This window comes from Nicotiana attenuata, unplaced genomic scaffold (assembly GCF_001879085.1).
Source record: "Nicotiana attenuata strain UT unplaced genomic scaffold, NIATTr2, whole genome shotgun sequence".
Classification (NCBI taxonomy): domain Eukaryota; kingdom Viridiplantae; phylum Streptophyta; class Magnoliopsida; order Solanales; family Solanaceae; genus Nicotiana; species Nicotiana attenuata.
Window position 1 is genome coordinate 1,728,346 of NW_017670238.1, and position 27,525 is coordinate 1,755,870.

General features: G+C 40.3%; 1 protein-coding gene across 1 annotated transcript; it reads left to right on the forward strand.

Annotated features, from left to right (window-relative positions):
• The first annotated feature begins 22,209 nt into the window (after positions 1–22,209).
• LOC109236420 (IAA-amino acid hydrolase ILR1-like 3) lies at positions 22,210–26,788 on the forward strand. The gene is made up of 5 exons (XM_019402598.1): positions 22,210–22,713; positions 25,226–25,351; positions 25,437–25,751; positions 25,870–25,998; positions 26,278–26,788. The coding sequence occupies exons 1-5, from the start codon at positions 22,363–22,365 to the stop codon at positions 26,656–26,658; spliced, it is 1,302 nt and encodes a 433-aa protein (XP_019258143.1). The 5' UTR covers positions 22,210–22,362; the 3' UTR covers positions 26,659–26,788.
• The last annotated feature ends 737 nt before the right edge of the window (positions 26,789–27,525 follow it).

The window sequence follows — 27,525 nt, forward strand, 5'->3', positions numbered from 1 at the left end:
TGGCCGCGTTAAATCAACCGCGGACCGCGGTCAAGACTTTCTGGCTTCAAATCTTGTTCTCTGAATCTAGCCACCGCGGACCGCAATAAATGGACCGCGGCCACGATGGCTTCATCGATGTCGCATAAAAACAACCGCAGTCAGCGGTATCTTGAAAACTTCCAAACTTCAGGCTCTCTGAATCTCTTCTCTGCGGACCGCAATAAATAGACCGCGGCCACGATGAGGCTACCCCGGCCGCGTAGAATCAATCGCAGGCCGCGTTGCTTGAAATTACAGGATTGCATCTTCTCTGATCTTTGCCACCACGGACTGCAATAAAAGAACCGCGGTCGCGGTGGGTCTATTGCAGCCGTGGTGGGTTTACTGCTATGGCGGTGCTTTGACTTGTTCTTGGCACTTGTGCAGGTTTCACTCCTTTTTGAGCTGGTTTTGACTTCCTTGTCACTTTTTGACCAAACACTGCAAACAAGCACAACATGTAAGCTTTCGGGATTACTTGTATACACTTTTAATCCAAAACTCAAGGAAAAAGGAGTATAAAATAGACTAGAATCCCTAGTTATCAAAGTATCATGGCACGCATGGTTATAAAACAGAAGATTGCAGGCAGCTAAGAGAAGAAGTGGCCCGATTGTTCAACGAGGTCCATCTTCGAGAATTTTTAAGCGATCGAGCCAAGAATCACTTCAGGGAGAGAGATGCAAGGAAAACTGAGCAAGAAGAACCACAACATGTAATCCACATGATCATCGGCGGAGTCGATGTCTCTCAACAACCTATATTCAAACGTACCAAGGTATCAATCACCAAAGAAAAATGGACTCGGAGCTATGTGCCCGAGGACGCCTTATCATTCTGTGACGAAGAACCAAAAGGCATATCTCAACCACACAACGACGCCATGGTAATCTTTATCTTTTTAAATAAAATTCAGGTTAAACGTGTTCTTGTGGATCTAGGTAGATCGGCAAACGTATAAGATCAAGGTTCGTAGAGCAGCTCGGCCTACAGGATCAGATTATACCTAGTAAACGTAGTTGGGATCATACAATATACTAAATTCCTGTCATCGAAGGTGGCATGAGGTATAATGCGCTCCTCGGGAGACCATGGATACACAACATGAGATGATGAAGTTCCCAATGGAGGATGGAGCAAAAACGGTTTATGGGGAGCAACATGCTGCAAAAAAGATGTTTGTTGTCGAGGAAGTGGTGCAGATACCAGAGCCTTCTATCTCGAAGAAATCGAGCACCAAAGGTAAGTAGGCGGCCAAATAGCAATCACCGTCCCCAACCTCGACGGAATCGAAGCAATAGGTAATCGAGGACGAGGAAGAGGATTTCCCTACTCCTCGAACCTTCGTCTCTCCCGAAGAGTCCGATGCGACCAAGTCGACAGTCGAGGAGCTGGAATAGGTCATACTGATCGAGTACATGCCCGAGAGAAAGGTATACCTGGGAACGTGATTAACCCCCGAACAAAGGAAAAAACTCATTCAATTTCTTATTGATAATACAGTTTGCTTTGCTTGGTCCCATTTAGATATGACAGGGATTCCACCAGAAATCACCACACATCGGCTAAGCACCAACCCTAGGTTCAAACTGTTGAAGCAAAAAAAGAGGCCTCAGTCTGAGGTAAAGCATGCTTTCATAAAAGACGAGGTAACCAAACTTCTTAAAATAGGATCTATTCGGGAGGTAAAATACCCCGAGTGGTTAGCCAACGTAGTTGTAGTTGCTAAAAAAGGAAACAAACATAGAATGTGTGTAGACTATAAGGACTTGAACAAAGCATGTCCGAAAGATTCTTTCTCGCTGTCCAACATCGATCATATGATCGATGCTATGGCCGACCATGAGATCCTAACTTTTCTCAATGCTTACTTCGGGTATAATTAGATTTAGATGAACCCGGAGGACCAGGAAAAGACTTCATTTATTACTAAGTTTGGAACTTATTGATACGATGTAATGCCCTTCGGGCTAAAAAATGCAAGAGCTACATATCAACGCCTAGTTAACAAAATGTTCGAAGAACAAATAGGTAAAACAATGGAAGTTTATATTGATGATATGTTGGTTTAGTCCCAGCGCGCAGAGGACCATTTAGCTCATTTGCAGGAAACATTCGAAATCTTGAGGAAGTACAACATGAAGCTTAACCCGGAGAAATGTGCCTTCGGAGTCGGCTCGGGTAAGTTCCTCGGCTTCATGGTGTAAAATCGGGGTATCGAGATTAACCACGATAAGATCAAGGCCATCGAGGATATCACAATCGTGGATAGCGTGAAGGCCATGCAAAGGCTAACAGGGCGAATAGCCGCTTTGGGTCGATTCATTTTGAGGTCATCGGATCGGAGTCACTGGTTCTTTTCCTTGCTCAAAAAGAAGAAGGATTTCGCATGGAACCCGGAGTGCCAACAAGCCTTAGAAGAATTAAAGCGATATCTGTCGAGCCCGCCTTTGCTTCACACCCCGAAGATAGATAAAAAACTTTACCTATACTTGGCGGTGTCCGAGATAGCGGTAAGTGGGGTACTAGTTCGAGAAGAGCAAGGTATGCAATTCCCTATTTATTATGTAAGCCGAACTCTAGGAGATGCTGAAACTAGGTACCCTCACTTGGAAAAATTAGCACTTGCATTAATAAGCGCATCTAGAAAGCTGAAGCCATATTTTCAATGTCATCCCATATGTGTATTAACAACCTACCCCCTTCGAAATGTTTTGCATAAGCCCGAGCTATCGGTTCGATTGGCCAAATGGGCCGTCGAACTTAGCGGGTACAATATCGAATATCAACCCCTAACGACCATCAAGTCTCAAATCCTAGCTGACTTCGTGGCTGATTTTATGCCGACCCTCGTACCCGAAGTGGAGAAAGAACTCCTGCTAAGTTCAGGTACATCATCGGGGTATGGACCCTTTTCACAGACGGTTCCTCGAATGTGAAGAGGTCCGAGCTTGGCATTGTCTTGAAGCCACCCACGGGTGATACCATTAGACAATCTATTAAAACTTCTAGATTGACTAACAATGAGGCCGAGTATGAGGCCATGATTGCAGGTCTCGAGCTAGCTAAAAGCTTGGGAGCAGAAGTCATCGAAGCTAAGTGCGATTCTCTATTGGTCGTAAACCAAGTAAACAAAAGTTTCGAAGTTCGAGAGGATAGAATGCAATGGTACTTGGATAAACTACAGGTAACTTTGTACCGCTTCAAGGAGTGGACGCTTGATCATGTGCCTCGAGAACAAAATAGTGAGGCCGATGCACTTGCTAATCTAGGATCCTCGGTCGAAGAAGACGACATCGTCCCGGGGACTGTCGTCCAGTTATCGAGGTCTGTGGTTGAAGAGGGTCATGCCAAGATAAATCAACAAATTAGACGTGGGACTGGAGGAATAAGTACATCGACTATTCGAAGAGTGGAAAACTCCCATCGGACCATAAAGAATTGAGGGCCCTACTGTCGATGCCCCCTTTTTCTAAAGGCAAAATTGGGTTTATGACATTTTGGGCGGACAACTCTTTTCCTTTTGGGAATTGGGTTTGCAATTTAGAAGAGTCACCACCTAATGATTAAGTGCATTAGGACACTAAGAAATTCAAAAGAGAAGAAGAACCAGAGAATGGGTAAGGGCTTGAAATTATCTCGGGGGGAAGGTGTTAGGCACCCCCCAAGATCCACTAGTGTGGTTCCCGGCCATGCTACAATTGTGACTTTGAATGGAAATAACAAGTAAGCAAATAAGACAACTTTCACATAATGATTGCAACAAGGAAAGTATAAAAATTAAAAGCGTGTTGAAGTTTAGAAATAGGCGATTTCATAATTGTTTAAAGGATGTATAAGTGCAGAAAGGGCGGTCAAATAATTGGTACAAATAATCAAACAAAGGAGTAAAAGAGGCGGAGATTCGGAGAAAAACCGTGCTAAAAATTAAATATCTAAAAGAGACTTTTAAAGGATTGAAGTAAAAGAAGGAGTTTTAAGAACTGAAAATTTATAGCTTTTATGAAACTTCTGGAAAAAAAAAAGAAAATAAACAAGTAAAGAGGGAGGGGGTCCTAGGTTTATAAATAACATGGATCACCCCACGCAACACCCGATAACCATTTATACACGTGGTGTTATCATGTGGTCATCATATCCATGTCTACCCTTACCCATCCCGTTAAGGTATTAAATCGCCGAATGGTCTCGTTACTTATTGCATGCTATTACCCGCCCCAATCCTAGCAGTCCCGGAGGCAGTTGGGACTACTAATCCTAAAGGGAAGGGAGATTGGATTTTCAGAGTTTTAAAAGGACAAAAAACCTAGTACGACAAACAAAACACATAAAGCAGTAAAAGGGGAAGCACATAGCAGTTAAAGGCTCAAATAGGCCTCCTCATTCAAAGCAACAAATTATTTAGCATGACTTACAGGTACTGATTAGGTCTGAACTAAATTTAAAGCATTAGGACAGGCTGATATATCACATATTTCTCAGATGAGGAATCCGAATTAGCCTTGTCTGGTTGTAGTTTATCAAAACCGACACAGTTAACTAATCAACTTAATGGTTTGCCTAGGTGAGACCTATAGACATGATATCTAACAGAGCGTACTGATTTTAAAGAAAAGATTACTGGTTTTATAAACAAAAGATCTGCAGATTTTAAACGACCTTGTGGCTGATTTTAGACTCATGGATGAAATAGACGAAGCTGATTACTCCTATAGACAGGATTTCTAAGCGTTGTTGGTTTTAAATGATACATAAATGCAAGAGTCCTATAGGCATGGTATCTTGAATGAAGTTGATTATTATTAGATCTATGATGGTTTGCCTAATGACATGTACATGCAGAAGTGCAGAAAACCTATGATCATGATTTCTATATGCGGAAACGCAGAAATGCAAAAAACTTATAGGAAAAATTTCTAAGATGAGAATGCAGAAGTGCAGAAATGTATAAGTAACCTTATGAACAAGTTATCTACATGAATGCAAGAATTTATAAGTAACCTATAAGTATGTTGTCTATATGAACGCAGGAATCAGAAAATCCTATTGGCAAGTTATCTACCCTTTGCATGCATTCATTCCCATCCCTTTCCACTAGCCATCCCCCAATAGTTATTACAAATTATTACAGACCTGTGTGAATCAAGAAAAGTAAAAAAAATTACATCAGAAACTCAAGCTACAACCAAACAGCCTAATTCAGACTCAAAGTCCAACAATATGAGATAAACCAACTTCCAGGATCAGATTTCCAAAATTCTTTCTCATGTTTGGGATGTATCAAAGTTCCCAAGAGTCTCAAAGGGGCTCCGGGCAATGCTTACACCCCAAATGCATTGCAGAATTAGATCATGGTGCAGTGTGGAAAGGCCAACCCTCAAATGTCCAAGTTCAGAGGGAACTCAAGGTCCCAAAGCAGGGCTCATAGGAGGGGGGAGAACTTAAGAGTCTAACGGTAGAACTTAAGAGTCTAAGAGTAAGTGTACGTTCATAGAGGGGAATTAGGGAAAGCCATGGCAGGCTGGTGGTCATGCCCGGCAATTAAGAGTGCTGGCACACCCCTGACCAGCCTGTTAGCCAAATATGAGGAGTTAGGATCCATTGAGGACCAGGTTCTGACCTGGGCAGTAATTTGGATACTGCCAGGCCAAGAACCTTAACTCAAACACATAAAGGGAATAGGGGGTAGGGATTCACAATGGAAACAGGTGCAAGGAAAGAACATACATAGTTTAATCACTGAACATGAACAACAAAGTAAACAAGAGTGCTGAAACTATAAAGTAAACACATAGGGGGTGAGGCAGAAAATTGAATCAGAACATACCAGTCTTAGGGAAAACAAGTAAAAGCAGTAATCTCGAAAAGGCCAAGTTGCAAGCAAAGTAGTTCCCAAAGATTTCAAGCAAAGCAGAGTGTTGAAAGAGTATTGAATTCAAAGCAGTATTGTAAGTGTGTAAGTATTGAATTGGAAGTTATGGATTGGTAGTGTGTCGTCCTCTTAAAAGTGCAGAAGGGCAGTCCCTTTTATAGTGCAGAAAACAAATAAGAGAGGCAAGGAAATAACATTGAAATCAATCTCCCTTTGGTTAAGGGATTCTAATTTTAACGGGTGAAAGCCAGTTAAGGAAAGGAGTTTTAATTAAAACTTTTTCAAAGTAGCATAAGAAGGGTAAATACATAGGAGTTATTTAAGGAAAACAATCAATGGTACATGGTTCGTGCTAAATATGGCAAGGGAATCAATCAAACAGCCAGTTAAAACAAAATTACAAGTTCAATTAGAATGAACCAAGTCAGGAAAGGTAACGAAAGTTCAATCAAAGAAAATCAGTGACAATCTGTCAGCCTTATTAAAAGGATTTCAGAATCAATCAATTAGTTGGTAAACCTTTTGAAAGAGGAGTTTCTCATATATAAAGCACACAAATAAGTGAATCAAGAAGGGATTGTCAAGTTATTTGGAAGAGAAGTTAATCAAAGAGAGGTCCAGAATCATAAGTAAAAGTGGTATAGGTCTAGTTTGCAGACTCAAAATGAGTCTGGGAGTCCAGGATCCCAAAATAGAACCCTAACTTGCACACAAATCAAAATTGCCAAGAAACCCCAAAATCCTAGGGTTTTCGAATTGAATCAGACATAGAGGTGAGAAAGCAAGCCACTTGAGAGAGGCTCGAAGTCTTTTCCAAAGCCTTATGAGAAACAAACATACATGATAGAAAGAAAACTAATTCATCGTCATGAGAACATGTTTGAGAAAACCCGGAATTTACACAGGTTCAGAAGAAAGAGATGATACGAGCTTAAACAAAAGTAGATGAAATATGCTTAGTAAGAACACAAACAGAGTTCAGTAAAGTAAACAAAATCAAAGAACTCGGCCGTAAACACATATAGCAAAGAATAAGGAAAACAACACGAATTAACATGTGAGCACAGGAATAACATGTAGAGTAGCAAAAAGAAAATAGAAGAACAGTACATGCGTAGTAAAAGAAGTCAGACAAACACACATAAGGAAAGAACAACAGAGTCAGAAAGATGCTTTTGAAAACCTTTCAAAAACCCTAAATTGAAAGAAAAAATAATTTTGAAAAAGGAAATTTGGGGAAAATATTTTAAACGTTCAATAGAACATAGACATGTTCCATATCTAAGAAAATAAGCAAGCAAAGAACCACGGACAGCTTAGGGTTGCAGAGAAAAATCCTAGGAATGAGAAAGGTCTTGAGGAAAGTCAGATCCTGAGTCAAAAAGACTCATATTGCTCGAATATGCTGGAGTAATGGCCGATGAAGCCATAGATCTACAGATCTAAGAAGGTCTTGGAGAGAACCATCGAAGTCAGGTTTCACAGCCTTGAATAGCTTAGGTCTAATGGTGAGAAGGGTGAGTACAGACCATCCATGGCCTGAGACGCCATGGATTCCGGTGGAAACCCGGTGAAATAAGGTGGGAGATGATTAGGGTTCCAGGAAGGTTCGAGAGAATTTGAGAGACGAAGGGGTTCAAAGGCGGCGTCTCAGACGAAATGAATTAGGTTAGGGGGGTTTTGGGGATTAAAAAAGGAAAGGGGAGCCGGGTGGGTTTTTTAATCGGGTCAGGGGTCGGGTAATTTAGGGATTGGGCTGGTTTAATTTGGGGCGAAATTGGGTCAAATTAAGGGCCAAAATTGAAAGGAAATGGGTGCTGTAATTGAAATAGAAATGGGCTAAATATTAAATAGCCAATTTTCCCCTTTTATTTTACAAAAATAGTGAAAAATAATTTTAAAAGCAAATTAAAAGTACTGAGCTAATTAATAATACATAAATATTAATTTAAAAATACTGGAGCTAATTTTATAATTATAAAATACTATTAACCGTAAAATAGGCTATAATTGCAATTATATGCAATTTAGCTTTAAAAATACCAAATAAATTTGTAAAAATATACAAAAATCACCTTAATTATATTTTGGTGTAAATATGAGAATAAAATAAGTTATTCACAAAAAGGATAGTTTTGGGGAATAATTACTGATTTTTGTACTGCTAAAATGGACAATAAATTGATTTTAAAAACTTTAAAAATTAGGAAAAAATACCAAAACTCTTGGGCGTGCTTATATATGTATGTACATGCTATTTTGAAAGTATTTTGTATATAAAAATACCTAGGAAAAAATTGGGTATCAACACCTACGAACCAAAGCCTCTAGGTTTGCATTAGATGAAGATGGAACATTGTACCGGAGAACACTCGATGGGCCATTGGCGATATGTTTGGGGCCGGGGGAAACCATTATGTTCTACGAGAAATCCACAAAGGCACTTGTGGGAATCACTCTGGCTCTGATTCCTCCATTCGCAAAATCATCAGAGCAGGATATTATCGGAACAGTATGGAAATATACAAAGGAATTTGTCAAAAAATGTGATAAGTGCCAACAATTCCCACCGATGATCCATTCAGCTCGGAGAAAAACTCCATTCGGTCCTATCCCCATGGCCTTTTCTGAAATGGGGAATGGACATAGTCGGACCCCCACCAACAGCCCCAGGTAAAGCCAAGTTTATTTTGTTTATGACTGATTATTTTTTTAAGTGGGTGGAAGCACAGGCCTTCGAGAAGGTCCGAGAAAAAGAAGTTATTGACTTCATCTGGGACCACATCATATGCTGATTCGGGATACCTGCCGGATTGTATGCGACAATGGAAAACAATTCATCGACAACAAGGTGACGGAGTTCCTCGAAGCACATAAAATAAATAGGATTTTATCGACACCGTACCACCCAATTGGAAATGGACAGGCCGAATCAACAAATAAAACTATCATTCAAAACTTGAAGAAAATATTGGACGATGCTAAAAGGAAATGGAGAGAAGTCATACCCGAGGTTCTCTGGGCATACCGAACAACATCGAAGTCTAGCACTGGGGCTACCCCATTTTCTTTGGAATATGGCTTCGAGGCCTTTATCTCAATCGAGGTCAGAGAACCCAGCGCCAGGTTTCGACATGCATCGGAGGATTCAAATCACGAGGCTATGAATACCAACCTCGAGCTATTAGACGAAAAACGAGAATCAGCACTCGTTCGGATGACCCCACAGAAGCAAAGGATCGAAAGGTATTACAATAGAAGGACCCATCTTTGACATTTCGTTATCGGGGACTTAGTTCTACGGAAAGTCACCCTCAATACTCGAGACACGAATGAAGGGAAACTGGGCCCGAATTGGGAAGGACCGTACCTAGTCCTCGAAGTTGTCGGTAAAGTATCTCACAAACTTAGCAAGATGGATGGTGAACAACTGCCAAATAATTGAAATCATCATTGCTTAAACAATACTACTGCTAAGGTATGGCTTTATCCTATTGTCCATTTGAGTTCAAAACTAACTCATTGCAGATTTTTGATCGAAGCTATCGAAGACACTCTTTTCACACGAAGGCCTTAAGTTTTAAAGCATGCGTTGCACTATTTTTCCCTTAGACCGGATTTTGTCCCAAGTGGGTTTTACCGGCAAGGTTCTTAACGAGGCAACAACTATATGTTACCTAAGGAAAACTAGAACAATATCCAAGGCTTCTTTTCAATCAACCCCGAATACTGGGGGCATCACCCTCGGAGATCATATTTCGAAGAAAATACTTCACTCTTAAGAGGGCCTCGACAGGAAACTTTGTAATGGGCCAAACGGTCAGATGAACCGTGTCCATGTAGAATAGTCAAACCCCGACGGCAACATGTACGCATGTATCAATTATTTGAAGAAGCTTTCTATTTATATCAAAAACACTTTGTGTCTCAAAGAAGTCTACTATTATACGAGCTCTACACTTATAATCCTACGGGAAACGACTCAAGAGCCAAAGCACGAACGCAACCCCGAGGCACTCGGGGACTGTCATCGACAGTCAGCTCATCCGAGTCATCAAAAACCCGGACTCATAAGACCTCAAAGAGGCATCCCGCCGAAACAAAGACGAAGGAGGCATCCCCCCGAAACAAATGCCAAGGCCAATATACTCGGGGACTAACTTTTCGAACAAGTTCGAAAGGTTATCCGGAAACAAGTCCAAGAGACAAACCCGAAGGCTACGGCCAAATTAAAGGCTACGGCCATATAGAAGTCTATGGCCATATTAAAGACTACGGTCATATAAAAGGCTACGACCGAAATAATGCGGCTCGGAGACGTCCGACTTCCGCCATAAATTAAAGGCCTTCAAACACTTTGAAAAAAATTGGTTAAATTAGGCTACCCTCGGCAAAAGCAAAATATAAAGGGCTACGACAAATTTATCCCTCGAATAATTTAAAGGCTTCGATAACATCAGCCTTCGAAAATACCTCAAGAGGTATTCAATCTTGTTTACACAAACTAGTTAGGTTCTGACTCATCGAACCTTCGAAAAACCCAATGGGTACGAAAAACACATGCTAAGGCATAATCAGACTTTCACTAAGTCTTTTAGCCGAAAAGAGGGAAAAATTATATAGCCACTCTAGAGGCCGAATCGGCCCAAAGAGCCTATTTAAACAGCCTAAGGGCCAACTTAAAGAACCTAAGGGCCGATATATAAGAGCCTAAGGGCCAACTTCAAAAGGCTTAAGGGCCAAAATATATAGAGTTCGAGACCCCATTCTCACTCAACTCGGACTCGAGAGTCCCGACATCCTGAACTCGCATCAATCCGATTTAAACTTAGATCGAGGACTATTTTTATCAATAGAAACCTAAGGATTTGTTATGTTCTGAGTCCAAACCGGTACCTTGACTGATCATTCGAGTTATACAATCGGATTTTCCACAAATGAGGATAAAATTAAGTTCAACACTAGATAAAGTTGAAACAAAGAGGTCTTTCTATATTACCAAGAAATATTTGCAAATGATATTTACAAATACCCACGAGGGGTTCTTACACAAAAACACAGGCAAAATAAAGAAATCTAAAAATACTCCGGGGCCACATCTTCGGCAGCTGCGACTTCGGGAGCCTCTTCATCGGGGACTTCATCTTTATCCCCTCTGCTCTCGAAGCCACTAGCTGAGTCATCCTCATCAGAAAGCAAAACGATAGCCTCTTCTTCCAAGTCTTCGCCTTTTCAATATCGGCTAAGAGATCGAAGCTGCGAGCATCACCTCCTCGAGGGTTTCCCTCCGGGACTGTCGCTTGGCGTGGTCAAGTGCACATGATAATTTAACTTTGGACGCATCAGAGATCTCCTTTGCCCGGGCATTAGCTGCTTCAGCGTCGGCTCGGTACGAAGATATAATTGCCTCACCATTAGATTTGGCCTTGGCCAGCTCAGCAACGGACTTAGTTTAAGCTCCTCGATTTTGCGGCCTCGAGCCAGGCTCTCCTCCTTCACACTTTGAAGCTGTCATTCGAGTGAAGCCAGATGCTCCCGTAGAGTTTCTTTTTCAAAGGCAAGATTGTCCATGCCTTGCCTCCACCCTAGGGTCTCGGCCTCCTTAATCTTGAGCTCCTCTCGGAGTTGCTCTACCAGCTCGCCCTTTTGTTGAAACTGCAATATAAAAGTGTTAGAAGACCGATCGGGCTAATCCATAACTAAACTTCGGAGGGAATATTACCTTTTCGGTGAGCTTAGTTTGTTCTTGGCGAACCTTTGCCAGTTCGGCCCGAAGATTGCTAATCTCCTTCTCTTTCTTGACATAGAGGGTATTAAGACTGTCCATCTCTTTCGAGATCTTCCTAAGCTCGTCCTCACATCGAGCAAGCTCAGCTCGAGACTTGGAGAATGCTTTCTTATGGAGCACGACGGCCTTCACAAAAAGGGATAGATTAAACTCAGAACGACAAGGGTAAAGCACAAGCATAATTTTAGAGGACAGAAACTTACTTGTTTGAAGAGCCGACGGGCCTCGTCAAAAATAAAAGAAGCATCTGGGTCGGGGCCATCTTCGATCCCTACAAGGCATTGTCGAAAGATGTCATGCCCTTTGTGGCTCGTCCCCACATCAGAAGTTTTCATGTTCCGAGCATCTCGGATTTGCCCCTCGGAGAACTCAGGACCAAGCGGCGACTCATCCATGTTGATCACCCCTAGCGACCCACTCTGAGCATTCTCTTCTCTTTTAAGGGCCTCGGGACCAGGCCCCTCGGCCTCACCCTCCAAACGACCTCCGAGACAAGGTGCCTTTTTGCTGCTCGATAGCTCGGGGACTTTTCTTGAACTCCCCTCGGAGATCACTTCGGCTCTAGAATGAACCACATCAACCACCACCTGTTCGACAGACTTCGAAGCACCGGTGTTTCCTCTTTTACGAGCTACCAACAGGCAGTCATCATCTTCTTCTTCTTCCTGATCCCGAAGGCATTGGGCCGTTTCCGAAGATAAGGCCACCGTGTCGGCCTTGGGCTTTCGAGCCGCACTTTTCTTGGGCGTCGGGGGATTTGCAGGCGACCCCCTTTTTCTTTTCTTTTCTTTAGAAGGCTTCGGGTTCTCTTCTTCACTAGCCGAGGGCGGCCGCATAGCAATAACGTCTCCGAGGCCTGCATAAAAACAAAGTAAGTATTCCACTAAAGATATACAGGTAAACAAACAAGAGAACTCGCCATGATTTTTAGCCTCCCATCGGCCCTTGGCCAAATCTTGTAGCAACGCTTCGCATACGAGGAAGTGGAAGCCAGTTTTTGGGCCCAATCTTCAATGTCCGGGACCACACCAGGAAACCAAGCAGTAGGTACACCATTGGAAAGGGGTTAGATCGAGGGAAAAGATGAAGTCGAGAAAAAGAAGAGAAAGCATGGTATAAAGTTACTATGTACTTACGTTTCATGTTCCATTCCTCGGGGAATGGAATCCTCTCAGCAGGAATTAGGTCAGAGGTCCTGACTCGGACAAACCGGCTCATCCATCCTCAGTTTTTGTCCTCATCGATGTTGGAGAAAAGAGATTTCGAGGATCGGCGTTGTAGTTTTATCAAGCCACCTCGATAAAGTAGGACTATACAGCCTGATTAGATGGTCGAGGGTGAAAGGCATCCCCTCGACCTGGCTCGAGAAGAATATGATCAAATGAATGATTTGCCAGAATGAAGGGTAGATTTGTCCAAGCATAACTTGGTATTGTTGGCAAAAGTCAAGAGTAATTGGATCTGTGGGACCCAGAGCTGGATTTGCAGGGCCCAGCGTGAATGGGTAGGTATACAGGCTTAAGTACCCCGCTTTATATATAGTGATGTCCTCCTCGAGGGAAGGGATCACTACATCTTTGTTCTCCCACTTGCAGTCCTTTTTTACCTGCTCAAGCTCGTCCTCGGTTATCAAACAGACGTATCGGGACATAGGCTCACATCGACCTGGTGTGGATACATATTTTTTGATTTTGAAATCAGATGTTGTTTCGCATGGCGGGGGAATACACTCCTCGATGCGAGGTGGAACTATCGTTTTACTTTTGGCCGGATGCGATGATGAATAGGTTTTTTTTTGTGGCACAGATTTATATGTTTTGGCAATTATGGTGTAGAAATTCAGAGAAAAAATGAAGTAAGGGTAAGCGAAAGAGAAGGATGAACTCAAAGAAGTTGAAGGAGCTGATGAGATTTTGAAAACGATTAGAGAAATAAAGTTTGCAAATTGGTGAAGTTGGTCTATTTATAGAGGTCGCTAAAGCGTATAGGGGAAGGCAAGTAGCCGACCGTCAACTGACTCCAATTAATGACTTTGGGAACTGTACAAAAGCGATGTTTTAGTCACTTCAAGCGCTCGCATCATGGGAATGACATCATCATTATAGACTCCGGGGAATCGAGGTTCAAATCGTTTCTTATCGTCTTACTCTAAGAAATGCAGGGACTATCTGTATACGGCCAAGACCGTATGCCTTTGATTTATAGACTCGAGAGGTCGTCCAAAGGCCGGGATCGCCTTAGGTCCGAGTTCAAGCAAGCTCGAGTTCGAGGTCGACACACTTGACTCAAGCTCGAGGACGGAATGCAATGCCCGAAGGTTGACACGTGAGTTACACCGAAGCCGGGCATGCTTGACCCCGAAATAGTACCGTTATGGACTTGTAACAGAATGGGCTAGATTCCTGTCACGTCCCCAAGATCATGGCGCAAATCCCGGAATATGATTGTACGATTCCGTACTAGTCAGTTAGACAACTGTATCAAGAATATTCTTTACTGTAAATAGAAACATACCTTATTTAGGGCTCCCCTATTATATGAAGGGGAACCCAATCATTTGTAACATCATCTCATCATTGGCAAGAATATACTATCATACTTTTCTCTCTTACTGTTCATCAGAATTGTTATTTACATTTATTGTTCTTAATTTATTGCTCTTAGTTCGTCTCGAGGTCAGTAAGCTCGAGGTCACCATTGCTGAGTAACACTGGTTTGATTCACTTATTCCTTTCATTTCTACTTCATAGTTCTTGAATATTAATTGGTATTGAATTTAATCACATATCTTTAAAACCACAAATCAAATTTAATTATTACTCGTATTTTCGAGGTAAACATTGTATTTCTCCATTTTGTGTGGCAACTCCAATGTTGAGGATTGGTTTCGGAATTAAGAAGAAGGAAAAAGCTGAAGAATTTGTGTCCGAAGTCGCAAACTTGAAAGGGACAATCTTGGAGGCTGAAGATGTTGCAGAAGCAGCGTTATATCTTGCTGGTGATGAATCCAAGTATATAAGCGGGACGAATCTTGTGATTGATGGTGGATATAGTACTACAAATGTTGCTCTCAAAGAAGGCATTAGGAGGTTGCATTCTTGAATGAATAAAGTTTCATTTAGATCTAAAGTTTGGGGCGTTTAGTATTTAATGTCCCGTACTAAAAGAATAATAAGTAGTGTCTAGAAGAAAAAAAAAATCTACAAAGAAAAGAAGTACCGAGAATATTTTCATGTTAGCCCTTGTACTCCTATTTATTTCTTGTATTTTGATGTTTTCTGAACTTTCTGTTTTGAGTAAGTTATAGAATATGTTATCTTTGATCTTACCTTGGCCATAGCAATTCTAGTAGTGTCTTATTATGTTGTTTGAGTGGGGTGATTGCCTGTTTGAGTTTCATGTTGGGTTTTTCTTATTATGAGACAGGTTTCCCAGTTGCATATGTTTCATATACAAGCGTAGAAGTTGAGTTTTGTATACGGTCAAAATCGGGTCTGCCTAATTTTGTATAACTAATCGAAATCGGGGTGGCAGATCAAGGCTCGACCTTGGTTATTTCAGACCATGGTGCGGAGATGAAATGGTAAGCTCGTGGCTCAATGGCCGATCAAGATCGGAACTGGCCGTGATCGAGACCAAAGCAAGAAAGAAATCGAGCAAGATCGAAGGAAGCCTGCTAAGTCGAGTAACAGAAAACCGAGATATCCATGATCGGGCAAGGATCGTGGCGGAATTCTCTGGCACGTATCAAGCCAAGGCCGGTTATTTCGCCTATCATGGGATTAGCTTCTATAATTAGAATTATACCATAAAAAGGATTCCTTTACTATATAAAGAGGGTTCTAATCATTTTGTAAACATCTCATTCTCGCATATCAAAGCAATACAATACTCTTTTTCTCTTTACTTTCTTGTTCATCATTTTATTTCATAACTCCATTCTCACTCACTCGGTTCGAGGGCGACCTAGCTCGAGGACTGAATTGCATCTCAATACTGGTTTGCTTTACTTTGTTGTTAATTTCTATTATTAATCATCATATTATCACCAAGTGCTAGGTGAAATTACGTATCCTTAAAACCACTTATAAGTTAAATTGTTATCCGATTTTAAGGGTAAACAGTTTGGCGCCCACCGTGGGGCTGAGAAAAATAGTGATTACCTGGTACAATTTTCGTGACACACAATATTTTACGCTTGTTCTTTGAAGTGTCTTTGATTCCAGGATCAATATGTCAAACTTTCAAGTAGTGCCCACACACACAGACAATGGCCTTGGTCTTCATGGCGAAGACGAAAACATAGCCTCCCCTCCAATCAACCCCGATGGAGCTCCGGCGTGGACCCGATCGATGTCAGCTCCCATATCGCCATTAATGGAAATTTGGGCATCGATCCTGAAAATAGCGTCCGCAAAGATGTTCGAACAGCCGATTAGAACGCACAGAGCAATAAAGAAGGCGAAATTAGCCTTCGAATGATATTCAAAATGTTGCAGACTCAACAAGCTGCAATAGCACAGCTCCAAAATCAGAATCATGCACCAAGCATGATTGAGCCCGAGCCATCACAAGAAGTTTTTCATAGAGCCGAATCAGTGCCAAAGAGGACGAATGAAGGAGAATCGGAGACTAATCCCGCTATCATAAAAATGCTAGAGGAAATGACGAAGCGAATCGAGACAGGGGAAAAGAAGATCGAGAAAAAATGATAAAAAGGTGGATACCTATAACTCCAAGGTCAACCAAATCCCCGAGGCACCACCGAAAGGACTTGATTCCAAAAAGTTTGTCCAAAAACCTTTCCCCCCGAGTGCGGCTCCGAAGCCAATCCCAAAGAAGTTCTCTATGCCCGAGATTCCGAAGTATAACGGGATGACAGATCCAAACAAACACGTCACCTCATATACATGCGCCATTAAGGGAAATGACTTGGAAGATGACGAGATTGAATCCGTGTTGCTAAAAAAATTCGGAGAAACTCTATCAAAGGGTGCCATGATATGGTACCATAATTTACCACCTAATTCTATTGATTCATTTGCTATACTTGCAGATTCCTTTGTAAAGGCGCACGCTGGAGCCATTAAGGCTACAACTAGAAGTCAGACCTATTCAAGGTAAGGCAAAAAGACAACGAGATGATCAGGGAATTCGTATCTTGATTTAAAATGGAATGGATGGATTTGCCACCGGGCACCTAATTGGGTTGTTCAAGCCTTCACTCAAGGTCTCAACGAACGGAGTTCCATAGCTTCGCAATAATTAAAGCAGAATTTGATCGAATATCTAGCCGCCATTTGGGCTGATGTACATAATCGATATCAGTCAAATTAGGGTCGAAGACGATTAGCTGGGAGCTCCAACTGGTTCGATGTATCCCAACAGAGTTAAAAGGGACGTCGGCCGGGAACCACGATCGAACAAAGACCAATATCAGCCATACGGGAGAGATAAGAGAAATAGCAGGCCTGGACACAACCTCGTTTAAAATGATAGAAGGAATGATCGGGGACAAATCTCCCGAGGGCTCATGAGCAATAGTGGTTTCGATAGGGATGTCGAGTCCAAAGAAGCACCTCGACTATCAGAATATAACTTCAGCGCAGATGTTTCCACTATAGTATCGACCATTGGGCGTATCAAAGATACCAGGTGGCCTCGACCTTTGCAGACCGATCCGACCTAGAGAAACCCTAACCAAATATGCAAGTATCATGGCACCTATGGCCATAAAACAGAAGATTGCAGACAACTAAGGGAGGAAGTAGCCCGGTTGTTCAACGAGGGGCGTCTTCAATAATTCTTAAGTGATCGGGCCAAGAACTATTTAAGAAATAGAGATTCAAACAGACAGAACGAGAAAGAAGAGCCATAGCACGTGATTCACATGATCGTTGGAGGGGTCGATATTCCTCAAGGATCGGTATTCAAACGCACCAAGGTGACAATCACAAGAGAAAAACAGACTCGGGACTGCTTACCGGAAGAGACTATGCCTTTCAATGACGAGGATGCAGAAGGGATCAAACAACCTCACAACGACGCACACTGGTTATATCTACCCTTATGAATAAAATTCTAAACGTATGTTGATTGATCCAGGTCGTTCAGCCAATATTATTCAATCAAGAGTTGTAGAGAAACTCGCCCTGCAAGGTTAATTTATGCCCGCAGCTCGAGTACTTAACGTCTTCAACATGGTAAGTGAAACCACCAAAGGGGAAATTATTTTGCCAGTAAATGTGGCCGGGGCCATCCAATAGTTGAAGTTTGGGAGATGGAAAAGTTTGGCCAATAGTTGACTTTTATGATATCGGGGTCAGAATGTGATTACGAGAGTTAGAACAGCTCTGTTATGTCATTTGGGACTTGTCTACAAAATTTAGCGTCGTTCCGGGTTGATTTGATAGGTTTCGACACGGATTTTAGAAGTTGGAAGATTTTAAAGTTCATAAGTTCGATTCATGATGTGATTTCGATGTTGTTTGACGTGATTTGAGACCTCGAGCGAGTCCGTGTTAGGTTATGGAACTTGTTGGTATGCTTGGAGGGGGTCCCGGGGGCCCAGGTGTGTTTCGGACGAGTTTCAAATGTTTTTCATGGTCTAGAACAGGTCTGGTTCTGGTGTCTCGCACCTGCGACACTTTGGAGCGCAGGTGCGGCTCTAGTTCTGCGTGAGCCTGGTCGCTTTTGCGGTCATGAAGGCCTGGGAGCTCGCTTGCGCTGCGGAGACGGGCACGTAGGTGCGAAGGCCACTTTTGCGGTCCAGCGATCGCACCTGCGATGAAGCTCACTTATGTGTCCCTATTTGCACTTCTGCGGTGCCGCTGGTGCGGCTGTAATTCCACAGATACGGATCTAGACCTGGCTATCAGAGTTCGTAAATGCAAACTCTTTCTTGCAAATGCGAGTGCGCGGGTGCATTTCCTTATCAGCGAATGCGGAAGTCCTGGGTAGAATTACATAACTCGAGGGTTTGGCCATTTTCTTCATATTTATTTTTGAGTTTTGGACCTCGATTTTGGAAGCTTCTTTGTGGGTTTTTCAAGAAAATCGATTGGGTAAGTGTTCTTCACCTAGAGTTTATTATATTCCATGATTTTATCTTTATTTTTATCATTTAATCTGTATTTTGAGTTAAGAAAAATGGAGGTTTTTGAAGAAAATTTTCAAAATGGAAAATCATGATTTGAGGGACGAATTGGTATCGGAAATTGATAATTTTACTATGGTTGAACTCGTATTGGAATGAATGTTCGGGTTTTGTGAAATTTGTTGGGTTCTGAGGTGCAGGCCCGGGGGTCGACTTTTAGGGTTGATTTTTTGATTTTGATAAATATTGAGTCTTTATGATCCGGAATAATTTCTTATGAGTTTTAATTGTCCTTTGAAGTTATTATGGTTAGATTTGAGTCGTCCGGAGGTCATTTCATCCGATAAGTTTATTTTAAAGTATCAGTCTGTGTTCTATGAGGTAAGTATCTTGCCTAACCTTGTGTGAGGGAACTACCCCCTTAGGATTTGAGTCTCCTATGCTAATTGTAGTACATGTACGCGAGGTGACGAGTGCGTGTTCGGACTTATTTGTTGAAAGTTGGCCTTTTAGGGTTCTTAGGTTCTTGTATTCACTGAGTATTAAGTTGTTGTTGATATGATTGAGTTTACTATTTACTAGTTTCACCTCTACATGCTTTAATTGGAATTAATTGCTTTATGATTCACTCTTATTGCCTATTTGACTCTTATTTGACTTAACTGAATATTTTTACCTCTTCTATTGCCATGCTATCTTTTTGTAACTGCTTATCTTTATTTGAAATTATTATTATCTCATCCTGTAATTATTTAGTATTAATTGAGGTTATGATTATCCTCCCGCTGCTTATCCTTAATTGAATTTGTTGTATCTTCGTCATAATTACCCAACCTTAAAAGGAGTTTAGATATTCTACATTTAGTTGACATGTTTTTATATGGAATTATTTGACACGTGCTAGCTTCCTTGTTGTTGAACTGTATATTATGGGATCGTCGTTACATATTATTTTCTCCCTTATTGAGCTGTTCTTATTACGCCTAGAATTCTCTATTGTGGTTATTCCTTGTGAACTAGTTCTATCGTTTCCTTGTGATTTAAAGTTTTTGAGCTGATTTACTTGTCGTACTCTTGTATTTATTATCACTGTTGCTGTTGTACTTGTTGTTGTGAGGCACGAGGTTTTTGCTGTGTGGTTGTTATTGTGATGCACGGGGTTTCTACCGTGCGGTTGTTATTGTGATGCACGAGGTCTCTGTCGTGCGGTTGTTATTTTGATGCATGAGGTTTTTGTCGTGCTATTGTTACTGTTGATATTTGCACATGCGGCGTGACAAGGCGGGATATATATATGTGGGTTGCGTATGTGGCGAGACAATGTGGGAATATTGTTATGCACATGTGTCGAGACAAGGCGGTCACTTACTTTATTATTATTGCACACGTGGCGAGACAAGGTGAGCTATGTCAGGGATTGATTTGTGATGGCCTGGGGGTGTTCTTGTTGTCGACATTTGTGTAGTGTTACACTTACCTGTATGAGCTTTATCTTGTCAAAGTTGTGAGAAAATATTCTACGTGTTGTCCGTTCTTTTCCATATGCTTACTAGCTGGTATGAAGTATGTTAGGATACTTACACAAGCATACACGTAGTTAAGCACTCTTGTCGGATAAGAGATTTTCTTGATATTGTTGAGTATAGATGCACACCCTTGTTTACTTGCCTTCTATGTGAGAATGACTCTATTTGGCACATGAGTCGCCAGTGCGGTTATGAGGTTGTAATGAGGGCACAGGATACCAAGTGTTAGGGTTCAGGTATTGAGACCCGTGAGTTGTGATTTGTCCGAGGTTCGGTACCTCGTGGAGTTTGTTGACTAAAACCTGATGTGAAAGCGGTCGTAGTTGCTGAGTTATTACTGGTCCTTGTTGTATCTGTAATTTCTGATTTAGGTTGTATTTCCGTTCACTCTTCTATGTCATTATTATGGTATTTCGCTAATACTTATTGTTTCCTTTCTTATTGCAATTATTGTAGTGTTAGTCATATCGCGTCATTATAGATATCATACTCTGTTGTTCCTATACTTATACTTGTTCAAGTTATTTAGTCCAGTAGGTATCTCGATTGTCGCTCGTCACTACTCCATTGAGGTTAGTCTTGATACTTACTGGGTACCGCTGTGGTGTACTCATACTACACTTTTGCATATTTTTGTGTAGATCGAGGTATCGCGAAGTCAGTTGATCATTAGCTAGCAGCACGGATTGTTGTTGTAGAGACTCAAGGTAAACATGTTGTTGTGTTCACAGGCTTCGGAGTCACCTTCCTAATTTGTATTCACGCTGTTTTTACTTATTTCCAAACAGTTGTATTTAGAAGTAGTAGTAAACTCTGCAAAGCTTATGACTTGTGCCACCGGTTTTGAAAAAATTGTAAATTTTATAGAGATTTCTATTTCAAAGGTTGTTAGATGTTAATTATTATTGTTGTTATTCAGTAAATGTTAGGCTTACCTAGTCCCTAAGACTAGGTGCCATCACAATACCCAACGAAGGGGAAAATTGGGTCGTGACACATATATACTACCTATTATATTATTTTCTTAAGAATTGATAGTGTTTTTCATACATGTAACTTGCAAGCACATCTAATTCCTACAAATATTATTGCTTTTATATACTCATATTTTATATTGATATTTTTTTAATATATATTACTTTATATTTTATAATTTAATTCAATAAAAAATTTGATGTTCTTATACTTCTATAATAAATATTTAAAATTTCTCTTTTTGAAATAATACTAATTGTAAACTAAATCTTTACTGTCTTTTAACGTAATTTGACACTTAAAAGTACTTCTTGATTGGCCAAATATAATTTGCTTATCAACTATCGTCAAAAATACTTCTTAAATGAATTGGCCAAACACAAATAGCTAATCTTCAAAAGTACTTTCAAATAAAAGTATATTTTAAAGTAAGTAATTTTTTATAACTTGACCAAACGGATTCTTAGTCAATTGTAAAAAATGATTTAACTGAAATAAGCTAGGAAGTCTTGTCAAATTCGGAAAAAATAAAAAGGCAACACTAGGAGCCTGTTTGGACATAAGAAGTTTTTTCCTTATTTTTTAAAAAAAAATCAATTTTTTCGAAATCAGCATTTCTTCATAAAATTTTTAATTTTTACTTGAAGATGTATTTTGGAAATTTTCGAAAATTTAAAAAACTCCAAAAAGCTATTTTTCAAAATTTTTTCACTCGATCACTTACAAAACTTCAAAAATAACCCAAAATTATATTCATCTCCAAACACAACTCAAAATTTCAAATATTATTTTCAGTTGAATTTTTTTTTTTGGCCTGTTTATATCCAAACGCCCACTAATAATGGCATCGCACGTCATAAATAGAGTAAAAATAGTTGAAATTGAAACCAGAAATTGCAACTGATAAAATTGCATCAGGCAACATAAATAAACTATAACTAGCAAAAACTACAAACTCTCTTCTCTACCAACCATTTTCCACTTTTGTCATATTACGAGTTGGGTGTCGCATAAAATTTGTCTCTTATGCCATACAAGACATAAAATTTCTAGCGACAAATCCAAGGACTTCTGGTTTACAGGGATGGGTTCTTTTCGTACAGACTACTTTTTCTGCATATTGGCATTGGTATCGACAATTGCTCCTTACAATTCATGGGCTGTAGATACTGAATCCCTAACTCGAGAGCTTCTTGAATCGGCGAGGCAGCCGGAGTTCTATGATTGGTTGAAAAGGGTAAGGAGGAGAATTCACGAGTACCCAGAATTGGCATTTCAAGAACACCGAACGAGTCAACTAATCCGAGATGAGCTGGACGCACTCGGGATCAAGTACCTGTCCCCAGTCGCTAAAACTGGTTTGGTTGGAACCGTTGGGTCAGGTGGTCAACCATGGTTCGGTTTGAGAGCTGACATGGATGCTCTCCCTATTCAGGTCTGTTTTCATTCTCCATCTTCCTAGTTTATTTTTTTTTCCTTCCCCTTTTTAAATTTTGCTCTTTTGAAGGAAGAGTTTTTCTCGGATTGGGTGGCAATTGTTATGCAAAACTTTGATTATTGTATTGCGTATTTATGTACTCAATTTATGCAATGGCGTTTGACTGTGTGGTAGTTGAAGAAAGACAAAAAACTGTTTAAATCTTGTGGTTAGACATTGTGTGATTTATAGGAAGTTTAAAGTTAAATTATTTCTTTGAAATGTGTAATTCTTTGGGGGACATAATAAAGAGTAAAGAGTGTCAAATAAATTGAACGACTATAACATTTGTTGCTTTCTTAGTTCCTATTTGTTGCTTTTTTTTTTTCTTCCCAGTTTGGCCTTTAAGATAAAGTGATGAACAACAACAGTAACAATCCAGTATAATCCCATCAGTGGGGTCTGAGGAAGGTAGTGTGCAGGGGCGGATTTACATTCATGCAAGCGGTGTCATCCCACACCGCTTCGCTGGAAATTACCACTAAATTAAGTATGTAATTAATGATTAAAAAGAGAACTACTTTAAAAAAACAAATTAGGGTGACGCCATTGACAAATAGGGATGTATGGTCCACTGGTTTGATGATCTATTTGTCCTCTTGATGGTTGCGGGTTCAATTCTTAGCAGATGCACCATTGTTTTTTTATTACCTCAAACTGACACTAACCCCTAGTCTCAACCATTCAACAAAGTTTATTAAACGAAATAAAGATAAATAAGCATTAAAAACACCATATAAACTACGAGAAATTGGTCGCTTGTATATATTTTTTTCTAGTGATTCGCTTGTATCTTCGAAAATGATTATATTAATGTATTTGATGTATTTTATAAAGATGTTCATATTATAGTAATTTTTTATGTTCACTTTTTAATATATCGACACCGCTTATCCAAAATTCTGTGTACGCCCCTGGTAGTGTATACGCAGACCTTACCCCGACCCTGAGGTAGAGAGGCTATTTCCGGTAGACCCTTGGCATCCCTCCCTCCAAGAACTCCCCACCTTGCTCATGGGGTGACTCAAACTCACAACATCTTGGTTGGAAGTTGAGGGTGCTCACCACTAGAGCAACCCACTCTTGTTGTGAGATGGAAATAGTATGTCATGAAAAGGAACGGCTTTTGAAATGATACATTTAAGTTTTCTTGAGCCTACACATGCTTGGATAATAAAACTGGTTTGTACCCAATTGAGATATGGTTTGTTGGCAAGTCACTTGTTTCACTTGCTATCTGTGATAGAGTTGGGGCATACTGTGTCAGTGTGCTTAATAGAAAACAAGTAATGTTTCAACTGAACCTTTTGGAGTGCAATACATATACCAATTAGAGAAGTGGAAATCAGTCTCCTTTGGTACCAGGTGACAGATTTTCAGCCACTCTTTGGTTTGAACTTGGATGGTCTAGCATCTGTCCCTTGAAATTACGATTACATGACAGAATTGTCATCATTTATTGCTTAGTTAGTTCACTGCTTGTTACTTCTTTGCATATCATTTATTTGTGCTTTTTTTGAATCTCTATGTAGCGAGTCCATGCATTATAACTTCTAGTGGCTTTGTTGTACTCAACGCCTTTTTTTATGCAAATATATATATGTTTTTTTTTTTGATTAGGTAAGGTTTGATGCTAATATCTTGACATCGTAAATCTCCTGGTTTATTTGGTAAACTGCCAATTTTTAGCAACTTAAGATAATTATATGATGCCTTAGTTTCTTTATGAAGATTCCGCTCCAAAAGTGCCATGTGTCTGTTCTTTCAAACTTATGTGCTCGGATACATAACTAGATTTCCATGCCATGTTAAGTGACAGATAAGTCAGTGATGCTTTTAAGAATCTAGTAAGCAGGGATAATGCAGATGGTGAGTTGAGAAGAAGTTCAAATTCGTGAGTTCAAAATGTATAGCTGGCAATAGTTGTTCTAGTTTGGTGACTACTCCCTCCGGTCCACAGTAAGTGACCAATTTGCTTTTTTATTTTGGTCCAAAATAAGTGTCCATTTATATAATCAAGAAAAAATTCAATTTGTTTTTCTAAAATTACCCTTATGTACGTATCCCTAAAAAGTCATTTACTCCTCACATTTGAGAAGAGAAGTAAGTGCTACTATAACTATGGCGCAACATTTAATTAAGGGTAGTTATTAACACTAACTATTTTCGTCTAGAATTTAGTATTTCCTTAATGGGTGTGCCCAAAGCAAATTGGTCACTTATTGTGGACCGGAGGGAGTATTACTTAAGACATTATTATTTCTCAAGTCCTCACATGTGAGTTGTGACCCCCCCCCTCCCCCCCCCCCCAAACCTTCACCTTTACTTGAAGAAGGAAAAACAAAATCATTGGGAGCACTCTCATTTCTATCAGTTACTTTCCAGTCCGTTCCTTAACAAATTATGTGTGCTAGTAGTAAGAATTCTTCTGCAATGAGTGGAATGAATGAATGAAAGTGTTACTTTGAAGGAATTGGTAGATTGGGAGTATAAAAGCAAGATCGATGGCAAAATGCATGCATGTGGCCATGATGCTCATGTTACCATGCTGCTTGGAGCAGCTAGATTGCTTCAAAATAGAAGGGACAAGTTGAAGGTAGGTACAATCATTATTTTTTGACTTATTCTGTCTTGGTCAAAATTCAATACATTGATTTGGGTAATTTGCATCTGAGCTGAAGGGCACGGTTAAGCTTGTATTCCAACCTGGGGAAGAAGGCTATGCTGGCGCCTCCTATATGTTAGAAGAAGGAGCATTAGATGGGGTTCAAGCAATATTTGGCATGCATGTCTGGCCATATATGCCCACTGGTACTATTGGTTCGAGACCTGGTCCAATTATGGCTGGTGCAGGAAGGTTTACAGCAATAATGCAAGGGAGAGGCGGACATGCAGCAATGCCACATACAACTAGAGATCCAATTCTTGCTGTTTCTATGGCAGTTCTTGCACTCCAGCAACTTGTTTCTCGAGAAACTGATCCTCTAGAGTCTAGGGTATTTGTCACTCTGGTTTCAAACAGTTAATATAATGAGTTTACTTATTCCTTCAGAATCCTGAATTCCATGCAGCAGGATCTAAATTTTGTTTTTTCTTATGTGCAACTACATGCAGGTTGTCTCTGTTGCATTTGTAGATGGTGGTCAAGCTGGAAATGTAATCCCTGCGAGTGTAAAGTTTGGTGGAACGTTCCGGTTCTTGACATTTGAGGATTACTCCTATCTTAAGCAAAGGATCAAAGAGGTATGCACTAGAGCTTGGCCGGTACAAAATCAACTACTACCATCAAGTTTTGGATAATTATTGAATCTCCCTTGAGTTTTTTTTACCAACTGTAGCTTTGATAACCTCTGAAATATCAGGATGCAGAAGTTAAATAGATCGTTTTGCAACAACGTTTGCTTTAATTTTTCAGTTTCTTCAGCATTGCTCATAACATACATTTCTGTTGTATAGTCATCTTTTTTGCTAAATAATAAGCAGATTTAGATGGGCGACACTGAAAATACTTACTACTTGTAGGTCATTGAGACACAAGCAAGTGTACATCGATGTTCTGCCACTATTGATTTTTCCGAAGAATTAATGAGGCCGTATCCACCAACTATAAATGATCTCATGATCTATGAGCATGCTAAAAAGGTTGGAAAAGTCTTGCTTGGTGAGCAAAACGTGCACTATGCTCCAATTACAATGGGTGCAGAGGACTTCAGCTTCTATTCCCAGAAGATGTCAGCTGCATTTTTTAACATTGGGGCACAAAACAAAACGGCCACGTCTGCTGTTAAAGGTTTGCACTCCCCCTACTTCACTATTGATGAAGATGTTCTTCCAATAGGAGCAGCTCTCCATGCTGCTGTTGCCATCTCTTACTTTGATACACATGTTCAGACAGTAGAATAACATGTTGGAGTTGAAGAATCATCTCGTTTGTAAATGAAAAATATAGTGATTTGACTTCTTTGTTAGTGAAAAAGCCTACACGCCTGGTATCTTATCTTACCTATTTATATTTCCAAAAAAATTTAGTTAATTCATGGATTGGAGATAGTTTTAGATGTTAAAATTGCACTGCTGCCCCCCCCCCCCCCCCCCCCTTTAGGGTCTCCAGGATCTCTTAATTTCTTTCTGTTTATGAATATATTTGAATAACATTGCACACAGTTGCTAAATCTTTTTATTTTTTGGTAAAAAATATTCTTATTACAAAATGCAATCTAACGGTTGCTAAATCTTACTATAGTTTACCATAGTTGAACATGTATGTTGAAGAATATGCTGTTCTTTCTGTTTCTTTTATTTTCTTTTGTAAACTATCAAGTACAAGCGAAATGAATGGATCAACAAACCAGTTTTCTGTTATCTATTTAAAACAACAACAACCCAGTGGGATCCTACAAGTGGGGTCTGGGGAGGGTAGTGTGTACGCTGAGCTTACCCCTACCCTAGAGGGCAGGGATGCTGTTAAAGACCCTCGGCGAGAGGAAGAATAGGAATTAGTAAATAACAACAACAATGCCAAAATGATACCAGCAATGTAAGAATAGGAGAAAAACAAATGGAAGAAAGCAGTCGCAATAGCAACGAGCAGTAACACGATAGGGTACTAGAAAACCGAAGCGTAGGATAGTACTAAAACAACCCTAATACTGGCACTCTAAGGATCGAAGACAATGTACTAGTCCACTAGCCCTAATAGACCCGGAACATATCAGAAAGCACACTACGACCTATTACCCTTCTACCCTATTCTTCGACCTCCATACCTAT